The sequence below is a fragment of the Hyalella azteca genome, unplaced genomic scaffold, assembly GCF_000764305.2.
Source record: "Hyalella azteca isolate HAZT.00-mixed unplaced genomic scaffold, Hazt_2.0.2 contig3334, whole genome shotgun sequence".
NCBI lineage: Eukaryota > Metazoa > Arthropoda > Malacostraca > Amphipoda > Hyalellidae > Hyalella > Hyalella azteca.
In genome coordinates this window covers 91,191-109,338 of record NW_025933586.1, presented here as the reverse complement: position 1 = coordinate 109,338, position 18,148 = coordinate 91,191, and the positions used below count along the sequence as shown (strand labels likewise).

At 35.6% G+C, this 18,148-nt stretch overlaps 1 protein-coding gene across 1 annotated transcript; it reads left to right on the top strand.

Moving 5' to 3' along the window:
- Nucleotides 1–3,897: 3,897 nt before the first annotated feature.
- On the top strand, nucleotides 3,898–16,703 carry LOC108664769 (glycoprotein-N-acetylgalactosamine 3-beta-galactosyltransferase 1-like; the record flags this gene model as incomplete). The annotated part of the gene is made up of 10 exons (XM_018151451.2): nucleotides 3,898–3,964; nucleotides 7,179–7,224; nucleotides 9,954–10,042; nucleotides 10,835–10,975; nucleotides 11,653–11,791; nucleotides 12,184–12,296; nucleotides 12,910–13,020; nucleotides 13,582–13,739; nucleotides 14,116–14,280; nucleotides 14,721–16,703. Coding segments are annotated over 10 exons (1,179 nt in total), but the record flags the coding sequence as incomplete, so codon positions are not given.
- Nucleotides 16,704–18,148: the final 1,445 nt, after the last annotated feature.

The window sequence follows — 18,148 nt, the reverse complement described above, 5'->3', positions numbered from 1 at the left end:
TTCACGGGAAGCCTGCCGAAGACCACCACTGCCCTGGATATAATGGACTATCATGACTCCTGCCCTCCGGAACGTAGCCTTCAACACTTCTGGAATATCATATTGGCAGCCGAAAGCCACCAGACAGAACGAATCAATTGAATTAGTCTGGTTCGACGCACTGCCTAGATACGGACGGCTTGGTGGCGGATATTACATTCGCTGCAAGGCTCCGGCGCGCTACGTCCGAGTGGTGTACAATTTTTTCGCGGTACGGCGGACAACGCTAGGCCATTCGATCGCCGGCTGTTTCTCCTGTGGGCTGATTGGTCTAATTCAATTGATTCGTTCTGTCTGGTGGCTTTCGGCTGCCTATATGATTTTCCAGAAGTGTTGAAGGCTACGTTCCGGAGGGCAGGAGTCATGATAGTCCATTACATCCAGGGCAGTGGTGGTCTTCGGCAGGCTTCCCGCCACACTGACACTGTGATAAAAAAGGAAAAAGTGTCAATATTATCAAACACAGGAAAAGAAAAGTGTCACAATGTTCCAAACAAAGGGAAAAAATATAACGAATAGTTTCATTAAATTTTGAAGTTATTAGATTGTTTTTTAACAATAGAATTTCTGGTATTTTGAGCTAGGCAATCTGGTATTCTCGCCAAGAAAAAAACCTGGCAACACTGCTTGTGTGAATACGACTCTGTACGAGTGTCGACTGTCGAGACAGTCGAGTAGTGTCATAACTGTCATTCGATGCTGAGTCGCCAGGGCGTGAGGAGTGAGGTGTGTAGTTTCCAAAGCGCAAACTGAATGTTTTTGGAGTTACATTCAGAATGACTATACTATACTGGTATCAATTGTCATGGATACAGTTTAGTTGAAAAGCTAATAATACTATCATCCGACTCATCTGAACATTGTTAAACTTCAAATGTGAAAAATCGTATGATGAATAATTTAATTAAGGGTCACACATAATAGCTGAAGTGGCGAACGATCGATCAATGTAATGCCGCGGCTGAACGAATTCCGCGAATTTGACATGAAGTAAAGCAACGCCTTCATCTTTTAAGTGTGACCCATTATTTAATTAGAAAATCTCATTACATTAAGATGAACAATGAAATTGAAGTTATTAGTGAACCTGATAGCTAACATCCCAAACATAATCTAGATTTATTATGAAGTATCAACTATCAGTATCAAGCATAAGTTGTATAACTGATCCAAATAAGTTAAATAACCATTGCTGAATATTACAAAAATTATCCTTCAGGCTTCAACTCTCAACAGCCCTACGGCCTATGTAGCGTAGCTGCCAAGGGGCAAGGGCAAGGAGTAAGGTAAGGACATGCAACTATGCAAGTCACATTGTCAATAATGCAGTAATGTATGGACATGGTAAATTGGTAATGGTAATATCAAATAAAAGGAAAAACATGTAAAAATAACAGAAAATGACCTTTAATTTTACATCTACAACATCTACCTAGCTACTACAAAGCCATGGTCAGGAAGATGTGCCAGGTGCGTGGGAATTTATTTTGTCATTTTAACTACCTGCGCGGTGCGCCGTACTATGCTGGTAAAAAATGCGCCGTACGCCGTACTTTAGAAAGCTAAAATAGTTCTACTATTTTAGTTGACAATATACACGAGTATATTAACTCGCGAGTCAAACTGACAATAATAAAATGTAAGACATGTCTGGGTTACTTCTGACTCTTCCGCTTGTCCGCCTTGTCGGATACGGAACGTACGGTAATCGTAAACACGGTAAACTGCGGCTATTATACATACGAAATGTAAACAGATGGTGTTCACTGTTGCCATATGACTTTGGAGAAAATTTCTTCTAAAATAAAGTTCTAGATTTCTCATTCACCAAATTTCCGTATCAAGAAAAATCATATATTATTGAAAGATAATTAAAGGCAAATTAAGGCATACTGTACTGAGTAATGTGAGTATTACGTCCGTTCCTCCACAAACTGCTTGTGCGCGGCAAGCGCGACGTAGAATTGATGGCCGGGATTGCGCGAACACGTGCGTGAAGAGAATCAATTTTCATTACATTGCGCCAACTGTGCACAGCAATAGCTTAAAAAAAGTGAAAATGCGCGGGAAAATTCACCGAAAACATACATCATCCTGAGTGTGGCTACAAAGGAAGAGGGTGACTTCAGAAGTGAGAAGTTCAGACTTCAGAGTACTGTTGTGTTGTTGTCTGGCGTCTGTTACTGTTAGAGTGTTAGGAATGAGGCTAAATGAGTGCCAGGATTGGAATTTTCTTCTTGTTTCTGAAATCTTGCAGTTCAGTCTCCAACCTGATGAATTTTTAATACAATTGGAATCTCGCGGCCCAATCGTGCACTTTTGTTAACAATTAGATAGGAAGCAATTCATCCGGCAGAAATCTCAAGGTTCTGGAAATGGTAGGAAAGCTCTTGTCGTGGCGCTATCCCTAAAGGTAGATGTTTTCCATGCTTGGAGTTGGATGAGCCTAATGAATGAGTAGTGAGCACACTCTGCATGCTTGAGACGTTTTAAAATGAAATTTTATTTCAAGTGTCCCAGATTACCCCGTTTCCACCTTCCCAGTCTCTCAGGGGTATTTAGGGATGTTTTTTTTTGTCTGGAACCTTACGATTACAAATAGCCTAGGGATTTTTTTTGGAGATGCCATACAAATGATACAAATATAATAGCCCTTTCAAATAAATGTTTCATGCCCAAAGGCCAAATTTGCTTATGAAATGTTTTATGGTAATAAGTTATTAACAAAAACACTTAAAACTGTCCCTTATAACCCTGTTGGCCTGTTAAATGGTGGTACTGGTTTGATTTTTGATTTGTATAGTTTAATTACCATGTAATAGGCTAATAAAGACATTTCAGTCCTACAAGAAAGTTCTGGTCAAGTTTTCTTTGTAAAATATATTGTTTCTCTCAAATGCCTGCAACTTGAATGCAATTAACATTTTCTAAATGCTCTGAAAAATCTTTGATTGTAGCCCCAAATGTTTATTGTAGGTATTTGCTCATGAGACTAGAGACTAGTCTAGCCAAAATTAAATTTTTGATGCCAGGAGTCATAAATTTTTAGGAATGAAAAAAGTATACTCTATAAAGTCAGTTTTGAGCTGTGAACCTATTTTACAAGCCGTGAAAACCAATTTTGGAAACCCAAACTCAGTTGAGAATTGTTAGATTCAATTCAAATCTTTTATTATACTCTAAAAATTTAAAGAAAAATATTTTTCATCACTGTCAATAAACATGTGATAATTTTTTTGTCATAATTACACAGTTGCTTTTCTATCTCCCAAGCAAAATTATGCCAAATAAAAAAAAATATTATAAAAATAAAAATTATGTCAAAAGTCATACCTATATTCAATTAAGAAGATTAATTAATTAAATTAAATTTGTTACTATGTGCAAATTAAATTAATGCAAAAATTGAAACTATTAAAAATGTATCAAATGTAATCCTACCATTATTAATTTCTTCGCACATTTGTGAATTTTATTTCATGACATAGGGTACTGGTAATGTTCGAGGCCACTGCTGGTGTATAAATTATTGTCTATGGTGTTTTCTGATTTTAGCAGGATATATTTTAGTAAATATCATCCAACTGCATTTTTTTAAGCTTGGTATTAGGTAAAGTAATGTTTGTGCATTTCATTGTTTGGTTTTAAGTTTTTTCCCTGCAACTCCTTGCTGAGCAAGTTTATTGACAGTTCTGGGCCAAATCTAAGAATGAGCGACTGATAAACTTTGGGCATTCCAGGTGGATTTTGGACCAGTCTTGTGAGATCCTGTGCCTCTCTTGTGCTGTGGATCCTGTGTTATCTGGGACTGAGGGCCAGTCAGGCTTTGGTCAAACCACCAGCTAAGCTAGGGCCTAATCTCAGATCCATCCTGTCCAGACTGAGTCTACAGACAGACAACAATCAGGACTCCTCTCATACTTCGGTGAGGCTCTCCCACTGCTCACAGCCAGTCAGCATAATGCCTATCATAATGGACTCGTGTGCCACACAGCAAAGCCCTGACTCGAAACCATTATTCAAGGCCTTGGCTCTCTTATATTCCTTTGTCCATGTTTACTTTGCTTGCCAGCAGTCAGGCCCAGTCTAGTTAATTTGCTAGTTATCCTTTTCTATTTTATTGTATTGAATAAAGTTTGGGTTATTGCTTCTATTAGTTCTTATTCTAGGTTCACCCCATCACCACATAAGCCCTGGGCCGTCACTTCACTGACTGACTGGCTTCCACTGTTTATCTTCATGTAACCCTTATTTTATTTATTATATTTGACTTGGTTACTCTGTTTTGTTCTCCTGAATGTTATTTATATTTTGTTTTGCAAGCTGGCATTTTACTGGCCTTTAGATGAAACTGACCCCCATCAATATGAAAAAGGACAAAAAATGAAAATGGACCATAAAATAAATTATGATAGGAATGGATGGCAAAAATCATGTTATGGGCATTAGTATGCAAGAGATGTTATTTTTTTTTATTCATGTCATTGTGATATATCCTGCATAACCATGGAGCATGTTAAAGGTCATAGTACCATGTACTACTCCATATTTAGGGTAACAGTGAACTATATGAATAATGACTATTGCTAGGCCAAACAGATCATTTGCCTTCCAGCCTCAAAAATACATATAGCACTGATAGCAAATTGCTTTATTGACTTATAGCATTATGAAAATCGTTATCAATATTAAATCTTCAAATTTGATAATGAATAGTTTGTAGTTCAGTAACAATTATTTTTATGCCACTTATTTATTAACACGTTGACTACAATTGCTTCATCTTGTCCTATTATTTCATTTTTACAACACTTCTCTTTAACTTCACTTCTTGTTTGTCTGTTTGTCTGTCTCTGTCTGTCTGCTACAAATCTTGTAATCAAAATTAAACACACTTCTACTTATCCTATCGATCTGAAATTTTGCACACTTGTTTAAAGTTGGAGACAATGCATGAATCAAATGTCAAAATAAAGGATTTTAAAAAGTAAAAAAAAATTTTTTTCAATATTAAAAAAATTGAGAAAATAATTTTGTCAGCTACAAATCTTATAACTAATATTTGACACACTTTTACCTGTCTAATTGATCTGAAATTTTGCGCACTTGTGTGAAGTCAGAGGCAATGCATGAATCAATTAACAGAATAAATAATTTTGGAAAAAAATTATACCTATATATTAGAAAAAATTTATATATTAAAAAAATTAAAAAATTAATTTTTTTAATATTCGAAAATATGATGAGAAATTCATGGTACATCTTTAAGATTGGAGACACTGGATTCTTTGGAAGTGTTGTCTTTAAAAAGTAATTTTTAAACGTATATTATTTTAGTACCGTTTTGAAACAGTTTTGCCAGACGGTCATTTTTTCCGGACAAATTCGGTGATTTAGTTTTTCTCAATTGCGTTGGCCAGCTAAAATTCATGATAGGAGTACTTCCTAATTAAATTTTAAATACTGCAAAAAAGTAAATAAATGGAATTTTTATAGCAGAAGCTGCAAATAAACTAGTATATATTGAGTTATCAGCCTTATTTTTGGCCTTTTTTGTTTTGGGATTTGGCCGATTTTTGGCAACCTTAATTATGTATCACCACGTCCTAGAGAAATACATTTCATGGTACACATATGTACCACTTCGTAGTCAATGTGTTAATAAATTTTTCATTGGCTAGTTCTGACTTGCTACACAAAATTAAAATAATTAACATAAAAAATATAATTTAAATATATGTTGAAGTTACAATGTGAAGATAATTCACTTTATTTGAAGATAAATTAATTCAATTTAATCTTTTTGATATTATGGCTACCATAACCAAAAAGTGCTGTTTGTGTACAAAACTTTTTATACTTTGTCTAAAGTCAATATTGATTTCTTTTTTATGAACCATCCAAGCTGTCAAGATTTCGAAAATGAATATACTGACAACTTCTAAACTTTTTACTACTCTGCCTCCAATGTCTGAGACAAAAATTGAGGAAATGGAAGCTTCAAATTTTTCAACAGCACACATGTGCCCTGAGGATTTATACATAGATGTGACTATATATATATATATATATATACTATATTATATTAGTATAGGTTGGCAGAATTTCTTCTTTCAAGCAGGTTTCATTGAAGACCAGAGAATTTGTTTTATTCGCAATTTTCTAAAAATTTTTAGATTTTTTTAGGGATTGCAATTGGATTCGTGTAATTTGTCTTTATGGTTTTGATTCAGCTTTGATACGGCCTCGCTCTGACGTGCTTTGTACTTCCTCAATGTATCGCAATTCCACCGCAGAGGTGCGTGTTAATATAAGATCTGTTCATTTTTGTGATAATCATGTTTTGATTTAGTGGTGGTTGGTACAGGTGGATATGAATATTATAACGTATATTAATTGTTTGTTGATTGTTTTGTTTGCGTTATGTTTTTATTCTTAGGGATAAATTATTACAAGTTCATAATTCAAGTTTGTCTATTTATTTTCCCTCAGGCTATATGTATATGTATTTAATTTTTATGTAGGGCCCAATTTTCGGAGTGATTTTCGGTGCTTTGATTCTAAATTATTTTGTGATTTTGTAATTATTCCTAACAATTTTGATTTTTGAGTAGTATCCTATTTACTTGACTTTGTACTTATGTCGACGCTAATTTCATCACTCAATGCGCCTTTTAACTTGATAATGAATGATAGAAACATTCGAAACGTCGTTAACGAAATAAATATGTCCATCGGTAACCTGATTTTTGATTTGCCAGTTCAAACTAAAAATATTGTTCGATATATTGAAAAAACTAATAAGAAAATTGCGAATAAAACAAATTCTCTGGTCTTCAATGAAACCTACTATATTATATGTAGATATGACTAGCTGGGGCACCTGGTACTGCTCCATTTATAATTAATTAGTTTATCATTTCATCTAGCTAATTAAATATTTGATGAACTATTGCATTAAAAGAATTTATAGTAAATAAGTGTTACAGAACTCTGAACTATGAATTTTCCTAATATGAAGACTAATTATTATTAAGATTTTCATCACTGAATGAAATGTTAGAGATTTGATTGGAATTAAACGTGGACATGGAATAATGTACCTACTACCGGTAACTGTTATTGTTGTGGCATTTCAGTTGTGGTTTGGCTGCTGCACTGCCCAGTGCCCACCCATCATCACTGGTGAGCCATGCTTGCTTCCCATATCCTTTTATTCTAACAATATATTCTATCATATCTTTGTATTCTGAACAATATATTTATTTGATTTCAAAATTTGAATTGATATCATTCATTAAAATAATGCTGACTGTCAATAACAAATAAATGATGAAAATGTGCATCTTTTTAATTTCTGCCTTTTTCTATTTATGAAGTTTTCCTGTGAAAGCTTTCATATGTGCATGTTTTTTGTACATATCTTACTGGATTTCTTTAAGGTTTGTTCATTGTTCAACCTGATACAAAATTTATTGGCATGTTTGAAATGTTTCTTGATTCTGCATAATGACTGCACTCTGCACCTATTACCTTAAATTTGTTAAAAATTAAATTTAAATTAAAAATAAATTAAAATAACCAAAATTTATTAGAAATGTGTCATTTTTGTTCTCAATACCTATAACTACAGCGCAATAGTAATTTAAGGTAAATACATCAGTGACAAATAGATTATCAATTGCTAGCACTAAGTCCTTCTTTTTCATTACCTAATGTGTAGTAATTCTGTGTGAAATTCAAGTGGAATCATAATCATAGAGACAAGCTTTCATAAAGTAAAGATCTCATTCTGCTTTGGCTGGTTTTTCTGTGTTAAAGATTTTAGATCTAAAAAATTAATTTCTGTCGTAATTGTGCAGAAACTGGATTAATTTTTTATGTCTCCTGCTGAATGCATTTGCACCCAAGTTCTCAAGTTCCACTTACTCAAGTAGCACAGAACTTTTGCTATATTGCTTTGTCATGCTAGTGTTGGTTTTGAGTCATGCACTTGCATGCAATTACTATAATAAATTGAAATTGTATATAACAACATTGTCAAACCGGCACCTTCTATAGTCACCTTCTTCTTTATTTACCTTCTGGCTTGCTTTGACTGCTATGATTATCAAAGATGGCAATTATCCTGGATCCCATCACTTGTTTGTGTGGTAATAATGGAATTAAATCACCGAGTCATTCTAAAATTAAAGAAAGTTTAATCTAATAGCTTATGTTCACTACTGTGTTTGACATTGGTATTACACATAACAATCCTTAACATAAATCTTTTTTATGTTATCGCTTGTACTGGCAGTATTTATAGCTTCTAATACATTGAGGACAATATTTTTATTGCTTAAATTATCCAAATTCATCTATCATTTTCAGTTCATTGGAACAAAAAAATGGAGGCAACTCAGACGCTTGTTTAAAAGAGAATTTAATCCAGCTAAACTCTTACTAACCATTCACTAAGTTTATCATTGCTCAGCTCATGTGCATATTTATGAAAGTGCATTGGTGGGCAAGGTTTGAACTAAGATATTTGTGCCTATTTTTTAATACAAACTTTTATTGATTTATTTTGGGCAATGCTTGCGGTGACAACACAGGAGACATCAGCACACCTGCTGCTGGGGTTAATGGCTGCCATGAGGCTTTTGCTAACATTTGCCCTTGGAATGATCAGCGGTGTTCTCTCATTCTATTTGTTCAGCTTCTCCCTCTCTTATCCACCTGCCAGCATCGACTCTTCATTGTATGAAGGTCTGAGGTAATTCCTTCATAACTATCCTAAAGAAAAATATCTTAAAATGATTCTAAACGATTTGAGGTTTTAACCGTTTGTGCATAAACCAGTGATGTGTCTAAATAATAATGCTTGTCTGATGCCCTTTTTTCCTATTTCTATGAGCATGAATATTTTGTGAGAAGTGTTTGGTAATGGGGATGTAGTAAATCAATGGTAATTAGTGAATACTTGGTAAAGCTTAAATTTAAACAATTCCGAAATAAACTGGTCAGTCTTTTGAGGTTATGTGTCAGGCATTTTTAGTCATGCTCAAATGTGAGCCTTGACAATAATGTTTTAACCTATGTAAAGTGTCATGATATATATTGCTTTTCAGAAACCAAATTTTCATTTATCCGTGGATTAATTAAGGTTAGACTGCAGCATCTTGTGTTCCAGCATGTGTAAGAAAGTAAATGGACCTTCACTGTTGAGGTTCTGTTTCTGGTGATCAGATTATTTGGGAACTTCTGACACCCATTGAATCTTGTATAATATGTAGTCTTGAATGATAAACAACTTTTTTGTTTAAGAATTAATGTCACTTGTTTGCTTAAACTGCAAGTTTACAAAAAATTTAAAATGAAAGAAAATTTCATAAAAATTTATATTTTTATAGAAAACATTTTTGGAGTACAGCTATGACAATGGAACTGGAGTCCGAAACATTTTCTATAAAGATATGAATTTATGTGCAATTTTCTTTGCTTTTAAATTTTTAGTTTTTTTTTATTGAATATTAGAGTTTTCTGTAAGCTTTTGTGTCTGCATGGTCACATGAGTTTTTATGATCATTCACTATTTTTAAGAATTTCTCCTTACTTACCACCTTACTTGTTATGCATGTTTAAACATCTTATCATGCATCTTGTTGAATTCTTTAACATTCACTTTAAGAACTTGATAAATTTAGAAAACATCTGTTCGATCTTCTGTAAGGAATAATTTATACATCAATGTGTCAAATGGCCTTTTATGTCTGAAACTTTCTTATTTGCATAAGACAATCTCCTGTAACACTAAATTTTGTAACCTATTAAAAGAATTATTCAAAGTACCTTCAGTAAATTCTACTACATTGGGCAATGAGCGTTGTTTGTGTAACATTTAATTGATTGCAATGTTTATTGCTTTGCAGCAAGTATGTTGATGCTCAGAGAAACGACATCTTGGAGGGAGCAAGGAGGCCTGGTCCCTCATTGGGAGGACACGGTGACCATAGCGCAGGTGATCTTGTGATGCTTCATTAGGAAGTGCTGATGAATATTGAACTAATATTGTTTTGAGTCATGCACTTCTCTGCTTGATTATATTATGAAGTGTGATGCATTTTTGCTGCAATCTGATCTATCCTGAGAATTGTGCCAATGAAGCTTTAACAAAAGATTAATTCAGCATCATAACATAAACAGAGATATGTTCCTCCATTAACAATGGTATTAAGGCCTGTGAGTATTTTTTTAAAAATTATGTTATAATTATTATATAATTGCCATGCATGCTGTAAACCTGAATTGTCTTTGTCGTCTAAAAGCCCAGATTTTAATATTTGATCTATTTATTCCCATGCAGAATATGTTAGTTACTAGTGTTTTTTCCTGTAATATTGTCATTAATTATCCTTTACTCAACTATCAATACTGGCCTTTCATACTATTGGTATCAAAGGTATACTTTTATATCGGTATTGCTATCACTTTTATATTGATACTATACCTAAGCATTATTCCTGCCTGGTGCCATTGCTAGTATTATTATTCCCTTGCTTATTTCTCTGTACTTTATTTTGAAACTTGTCATGTATTTCATCAGGTACTCTTTTTCCCCAGTTAGCATTGCTGCTCATGTTTATCCAGCCCTCACTCTCCTCTTCACACAGTGCTTGTTGCTGTTACATTATGATCTTTGGTTATGGAAGTGGCTTTGACTAACTCTTTCCTAAAGTTGTCTTCATTACTGTTCTCTGGTTATTATATGCACAATTATTATATACATATTAACCGAGGCACGTTATTGCAGAAGCAGCAGGCGTGGCATCAGAGGTACGGCTGCTGTGCGTCATCATGACGCATCCTGACAACCATGAGGTCAAGGCCAGGCATGTGCACGCCACGTGGGCCAGGCGTTGCCACACCGCCATATTCATGAGCTCTAAAGCAGGTCTAAACTCACTATAACATCACTTTTCTTCTAAGACTTTCTAAATTATTGTAGACTAACATCTTGTTTGCTGTTGTGATGACATGATAATATCATTAGCAAGAAATAAGTTTTCTGTAGAAAGCTTCTATTTTAGTTCTATTGTTTGAAACATTTTTTTAGTTTGGTTTTCTCACATGTGAAATCAGGTCTTTTTTAAGCTAGACATTTTCTTTAAGATATTTGTATGAAATGTGTCTGTGAACCATTCAAGTGGTACATGCAAATAAAACAAGCTTGATGCCTTACAAATAATTAATTCACTCCTTTTAAATTCTTCCGACTTCCTCATTCTTATCCATGCAGAAACGTTCTAATGATGTTCTTGTTTGCACTTGAGTAGTGAACTATTAGTTTTCCAGAAGAAGCGGAATATATGCTTGTGCATTGTTGATGTAATACATTTCACCCAAAGATACATAATTAAATTTAGAAGCATTGTTGAAAGTGAAGAAGTTCCTCAAAATAATCATGGTTTTTCATTATAGTTTCTGGCTCAAGTTACTGACTTGAGTCAGAAACCATAATGAAAATATAGATTTTTTTCATCTGTATATTCTTGATTGTAAGTTAAGTTATTTTTATTGTAGATAATATTTTGTCTCGCAGAATTAATGATGTTGGATTCACTTGAGCAGATGCCAGCATTGATGCTGTGAATGTGGTCTGGCATGAAGGCCGTCAGCAGCTCTGGCAGAAGACCAAGAACTCGTTCAAGTATGTCTACGAGCATCACCTCGACCAGGCTGACTGGTTCCTCAAAGCCGATGATGACACGTTAGTTCCCGATTATTCTAACTGATCGTTCTGGACAAATTCTCGTAGATTTACGCCTGAATTTCATTTGAATTTCATTTGATTTTTTATTATTTAGAATATTATGTTACCATTCAAAAAAATTTCAATTGATAACCCTTGAGCCATTTTATGTGTGTAAGTAATCTTTTATGGTATACGAATGATCTTTTATACTAAAAAAAATATGTGTGAAGAAGCTCGGGTGTGTTAGTTATATTATTTATTAAACGATCTGAAATGCTAGTAAATATGTGAGAAGAAAGAAATTTTAGACCTACAGTTATGTTTAATGATGGTATTTATTTTGAAGCACCATTTTCACTTCACTAATTTTACTGCATTCTATCGTTACTGATGTTGCTTGGTTGCAGATATGTTGTAGTGGAGAACCTGAGGTATTTGCTGGGTGCCTACAACAGCTCAGTGCCTCTGTGGTTCGGGCGGAGGTTCCGCGAGCTGGTCACCAACGGCTACATGAGTGGAGGTTGGCTGCTGGTTGTGGTGTCGCTCATTGTAATTGGCCAGTAATAATTAATAAACACACGCATTTTATTGAAAATAATGCTCAATTTCTTAGTGGTTAGTGCCTATTGGACATTAATTTGCCAATAAAAATGGTCTTTCTTCATTATTTCAGCACGATTCTCTATTTAGACCATAAATAATTGCATTTCATCTTTAGAAACATGTTAACAGCTTTCATCAAGTCAACATGCTCGGAGAAAATGACTTCTCATTGAATAAATATTATTCTTCCTACTATAATACTATTATTTAAAGTTAACACATATTACAAGTGGCAATGCGTGACGGGAACATCAAACTGAAATGATCAATTTTGTGATCATTTTGCCAAGTCCCACTTTGGAAAACTAATTGATATTAACGAATGTGATAACCGTTTGCACTGGCAATGTCGCCCACGCAAAGGAGGTTAGAATTTCCTCACACTCACTCCTACGATTCGATGGATGCGCTTTCTCGCTTGAATTGGAGGATAAAGAAGCCTCAGGTCAGATCTCTGCATTGGTCGGCCATGCAACTCATAGTTGTATTGGTACCAGCTGCCTTCCTGTACCGAGTCATGTCTCGCACAGGAGCTGGCTACGTGCTGAGCAAGGAAGCTGTCAGGAGACTCGTCGAAGAAGGCTTGCCCAACCCCAGGAAGTGCCGCGCTGATGCCGCCGGGGACGAGGACGTGGAAATGGGTGCATCTTGCTTAGTTTTGTCTCTTCTTGAAACTAGTGATATTTATGAACTCGCAACGTATCCTGATTGTTGACCAACTAATATTAACGACTCTCGATGCCTACAAACTTGATGAATTTTTTTTAAAACATCTTTTAGTATTATAATGACTTGAGCTTGGTTATTATGAGCTAAAATTTTGTCATGCAATACTGAATTATGTAACGACTCTATCAAAGACTTAGATTGTGCAATCTGTCTTTGTCTAGCTACACTTATCACGTTTGTTACCAACTCCGCTACAAGCCCCAAGTGAACACGTTTTTTTATCACTTGTTGACAGTACTCACCTGGTCAGTTTATTGCCCACTCAAAAACGGAATCTGTCTAAATCATATAAATTTAGTATGCGTTAGAATTGTCCACCAGTGGGAATTATTTCAAATTTTTGTAGTTGCCGTCACGGCACTTTGATCTCTCATCGCATTAGACGAGTGGATGTTGTCATCTGTGGACTCAGATATTTCAGACTTGAAGGAAAATTATTGTTCTTTTGTGTATTTATCGCTTGTAATGTTCAGGCAGATGTCTTCAGAACGTCGGCGTGATCGCTGGCGACTCTCGTGACCACATGGGCAGGGACAGGTTCTTTCCGTTCATCCCTGAGCATCACATCATCCCTGGTCATATCGGCCCGAAGAATTGGCTCTGGCAGTACAACTATTACCCAATGTCTATAGTGAGGCCCTTATATTAATCTCGGAACCTCTAATTTTTTTCATTTGCTGTCTTTCTGCAATTTTTCTATTGATGGCTATTGGCATTAACCCTCGCAATCACCTCATGTTAAGTGATCTTAGTCGCACTCTCCCGTAATTAAATATTTTTTTATTTCTCATATTTTGAATTCGCCGCCTCATAATCAGGGGCGATAAGTGGCGTTGTTTGCGCATCGTACCTGTTTTGTTTATCTCAGTGATAAGTTATATACTAATTGTGTTTAAACAAATGACTATGATTTTTAAAATTAAACTATGCAAAAGGTTTGACTGCTCGTAAATAAATTTTTCTTGTGTCCATTTCGATGTACATTAAATTCATTCTGTAATGTGCAGGGCCTGGGCTGTTGTTCTGACACCGCAATATCGTTCCACTACGTGAGTCCGGAGCTCATGTACCAACTTGAGTATCTCATTTACCACCTCAGACCGTACGGCCTGAGGTATCGGCACCCTACCTTCCCATTCCTGTCTACTGACACACAGCCAATACCTGAGGAGGTGACGACCGCTTAGTATTGACTTTCTTTATTGTACACTCTCCACTGTGGAAGATATTCTGGCGCGTGTCTTAGCTTCTTAGAAGACCGTTACTGCGTGCTTTGTCATGGGCATTATTCCTGATCCTCTGACGGCTGAGCTTGTTTGTAGTATTACAAGTCGTCCTTGTTCGTCCAATCATCTCTTCTCTCGTTTGGGTATAAGGTGTTTAAATTACAATTAAATCAAATTAAAGCATCAAAATTGATCACTGAAAACTTTTTATCTTAATCCCGATTTAATCTCTGGTCGGGCAACGGCTAATACCGGTATTACATTAGAAATATTACATTACATTATGAATATTTATGAATGTAATTAATTTTAGCTGCTGAGTAAAAAGTGATGTAAAAATCGCTTAATTTTCAGAAGAAATTGACTAATTAAAATTCATTTTTCAGGCGTTTAACAGGCGAGAAGCTACAATAAGCAAGAGTCAAAAGTTAGATAACGACAGCACACATGTTAGCGATGCTTCAGACGCCTTAACTGCTGCTCCTAACACTGGGTACTCACTTGAGCTTCACGTCCGAGCTTCGGCAGCGCCATAGCTTCGTTGCAACACATGCAATTACGAAATTATTATAGTTATCTATGTATAATTAATTATTATATATAAACCTGTTGGTCTTTTATCCTCTAAGAATTCGATTTCGTGTGTCACAAATTTTTGATCTTAAATTGTAAGAGTTCGTTAACGTCTGTGATAATCTTCCTATAATATGTCGCTAGTTATTGGGAATTTTCCTTGATTTAACTGTGCCATTTAACTTAATTTTCAGTAGGGTCATGCTTGTGTTTATTCAGCAACACTAATTGTGAACTGTTATTTCTAATGCGACTTTCGTCGCACGATATTGGGATGACTGTTGTAAATAATTGCGTCTAATATAATAATTTGCACGTTGAAGCCGTGACGATTATACTTCGTTACATTGACTTTAATCGTTCAATATCGACTGAATGATGGACAGCTACTAGATATGTTCAAACTGAGACTACTTCCCGTTCGAGTCCACATTGTCGGCATGATGCAACTTTTGCGTTATTGTACCTTGTGGATCTCTGTGAATGCTCTCTGAACTCAACACTGCTGCTCTCAGCCCAAGTGAAATGCTGTCTAGGATGCTGAGGGAAGTTCCCCGAAGCAACTTTAGAACTGACAACCCTAGACAATATCTAATCGAGTGTAACATGCTGCCGGATATCTAGCACGGCACCATGACATAGGTAAGAAAAGACCCACACCTTCCAAAAATTACAACATTCGTGTCAGCACATTACTGATTGAGATGAAACTTACGGAAGACGGATCGAACCTGCGCCTCAGAAATAGAAGCATACACCCAAGACCAGATGGATCAGGCTGCGAGCCTAAAACCTGCAAACCTGACCCTGCAAACCGACTACCGGTATTGCACCTTCGGCGCGAAATGGACGAAGCTGATCTAAAGCGCTCGAAATCTCTCCCCTTCTACTACTACTACTCTGAACTCCAAGTTCCTCGCTTTTGCTATTTTAGTTCCCATGTTCTCGTCCTAAAAGTGATATCTCAGATATTTTTCATTTTTTTGTGTGGGAAGTTAATTAGCTTTGGCGCTGCTATTTGTTCATATTCCTCAACTTAGCCACTCGGTTGTTTATGAATCACAAAAAAATAACCGTTGGAAATTTCTAATTACCTTACTAGAATTTTTTTCAATCTCAGAGTGCTTAGGATGTTAGTATACTCATCAAGTAGCAGCATGACCACGTTCGGTACGTAGCAAGAGCGTTCCATCAATTTATTGATTACTTGTTAAGATAGAGCTCGCTTGGTTCTAGTTCATATAACTATGTTTAGTCCGCATTTTTAATTTTCGTGTGTTTTCTCCGAATAAGGTATTGGTTCTTAATTTATTATATGATTCTTTGATTCAATGCGTTTAATACTGCATTTTCTCATGATTCCTATTTTAAACAACTAGTCAGCTATACTTACTTAAAAGTCTGTCGTTGCATTGTTTAACTGTGTTCACCTTGCAAACCCTTTAGGGTCTTTGGTTGTACTGAACTTGCTTTGGTTCCATTTAATTATGACTGTGTCCCCTGCATGTCTTACTAAGATTAACTGTCCTTTGCCTTTACCTCAGCCTACAGTGTTTGATAAAAATTAATCCTTTCAGTCACAGATTCTCAAGTAATTCATCGTTTACTATTTTAATAATCTGGCAATCTATTTTTACAGCTGGCACAGTAATGTTAACTTCATCTTAACCCGACCCTTTAGTAGTGATTTATATATTTTATTTCACTTATTGCAAATCTTAATTTTCAGTTATTGTGTAAAGATGTGCAGACCTTGTTCATTTGATATTGTTTCTAAATAAAATTTAAAACCTTAAGCTTTCAACCTTAAATTTAGAGAAGAATTAGGGCTTCCACAATATTCATTCATTCTCGTTGTCGTGGCCCCTTCCATATGCTAGAAAAGGGAATAAATTGTTACTCGCCGTGCGCTGAGGCTCACAAGATAACAGTGGTACCTGTGGATATTTTAACATTGATGATCCTCTTGCTGTGAGATGTTTAAATTCCACATTGATTCTCGTTGTGGGTTTTCTTCTTATTTCCTCAATCATAGGTGTATTTAATTAGTATCAGGAAACTTATATTCTGTTTTGTTGGTCATTTATCGTAGAATCGTAGGAAGCCAAATATCTGACACTTGATTTATAGATGACGCAACCTGACGTTGCTCATTTTCATTTTTGTAAAACTCGCGCGGTAAAATGTGAATTTTTACGTGTAATTAATTTATTTTTAATATTTTTTTTTGCTTCTCATGAAAATGCTTAACCCAGATTGAAATGCTCGTCAGGTTTTGTGCTAGTCAATAGTATTTTGCGAGCTCGTAATAGTGGAATGGATTAGTTTAATGCGTTATTGGTGTGTAGCTTGAATATGCCAGCTACTCCAACTAAGCTTGAGATTTAGTTTCAAATACTGATAAGGTTGAAAACTATGTACCCAAGAAATTACTCATTTTACTCGACTATACAGCAATTTTAGTGGATTATGGTATCGCCATTGGCTAGTATGGCGTAGAAATGAAAAAGTTTTAATTCTTTGTACTTTATTAAATTGGAAAATAGAGCAACCTTCGTAGCTCCTGCGAAAGGTTGCCCTCTTGAGGAATTAGTAGCTTCAAGATACGTTTTAAAGTTTTGATAGACGCTTCTATGAAGGCGTACTGTTGAAACTTGAACATGCGATTATTGATTTAATTTACACGTCAGAGACTTGAGATATGAATGCATTTGAATCGAAATATTGATAATTATTTGCTACAATCCTAATGCCTTAACAGTCTTATCCCATTTTTTTTTTAAATCTTCGAGGAATCTGCTATATCATATCGTAGTGATGTCGGCACTGAAGAATAAGCCTGATGTGCCTGGTGTGGCCGTTCGTCGATTCGGGTGCGCAGCCGTAGACCAGCAAATTAACGCTCAAATCAGCCCTGGAGCAAACATCAACCATCTAAATGCTATAGATATTGTCATCCTGGCACCTAAGCAGCTGTAGTCAATTGACCTATCTCACCACACGAACTTTAAACCAACACTGCTTCAGCACTGTACAAGCTGCTACTCCACACAGTTAACGGTCAATACGTTGTTCTCCAATGCTTTATAACCCATAGGTACCATCACTTCTTACACATGCTGTTATCCTAAGTGTCCGATGACCACACTGCATTGTCGCAAATGTGAACTGTACCAAACGGTAATGCGCCATCACCTTACTTAATCCGCAAGACGTTAACCCCGCGTCACTGTTTCCCTGC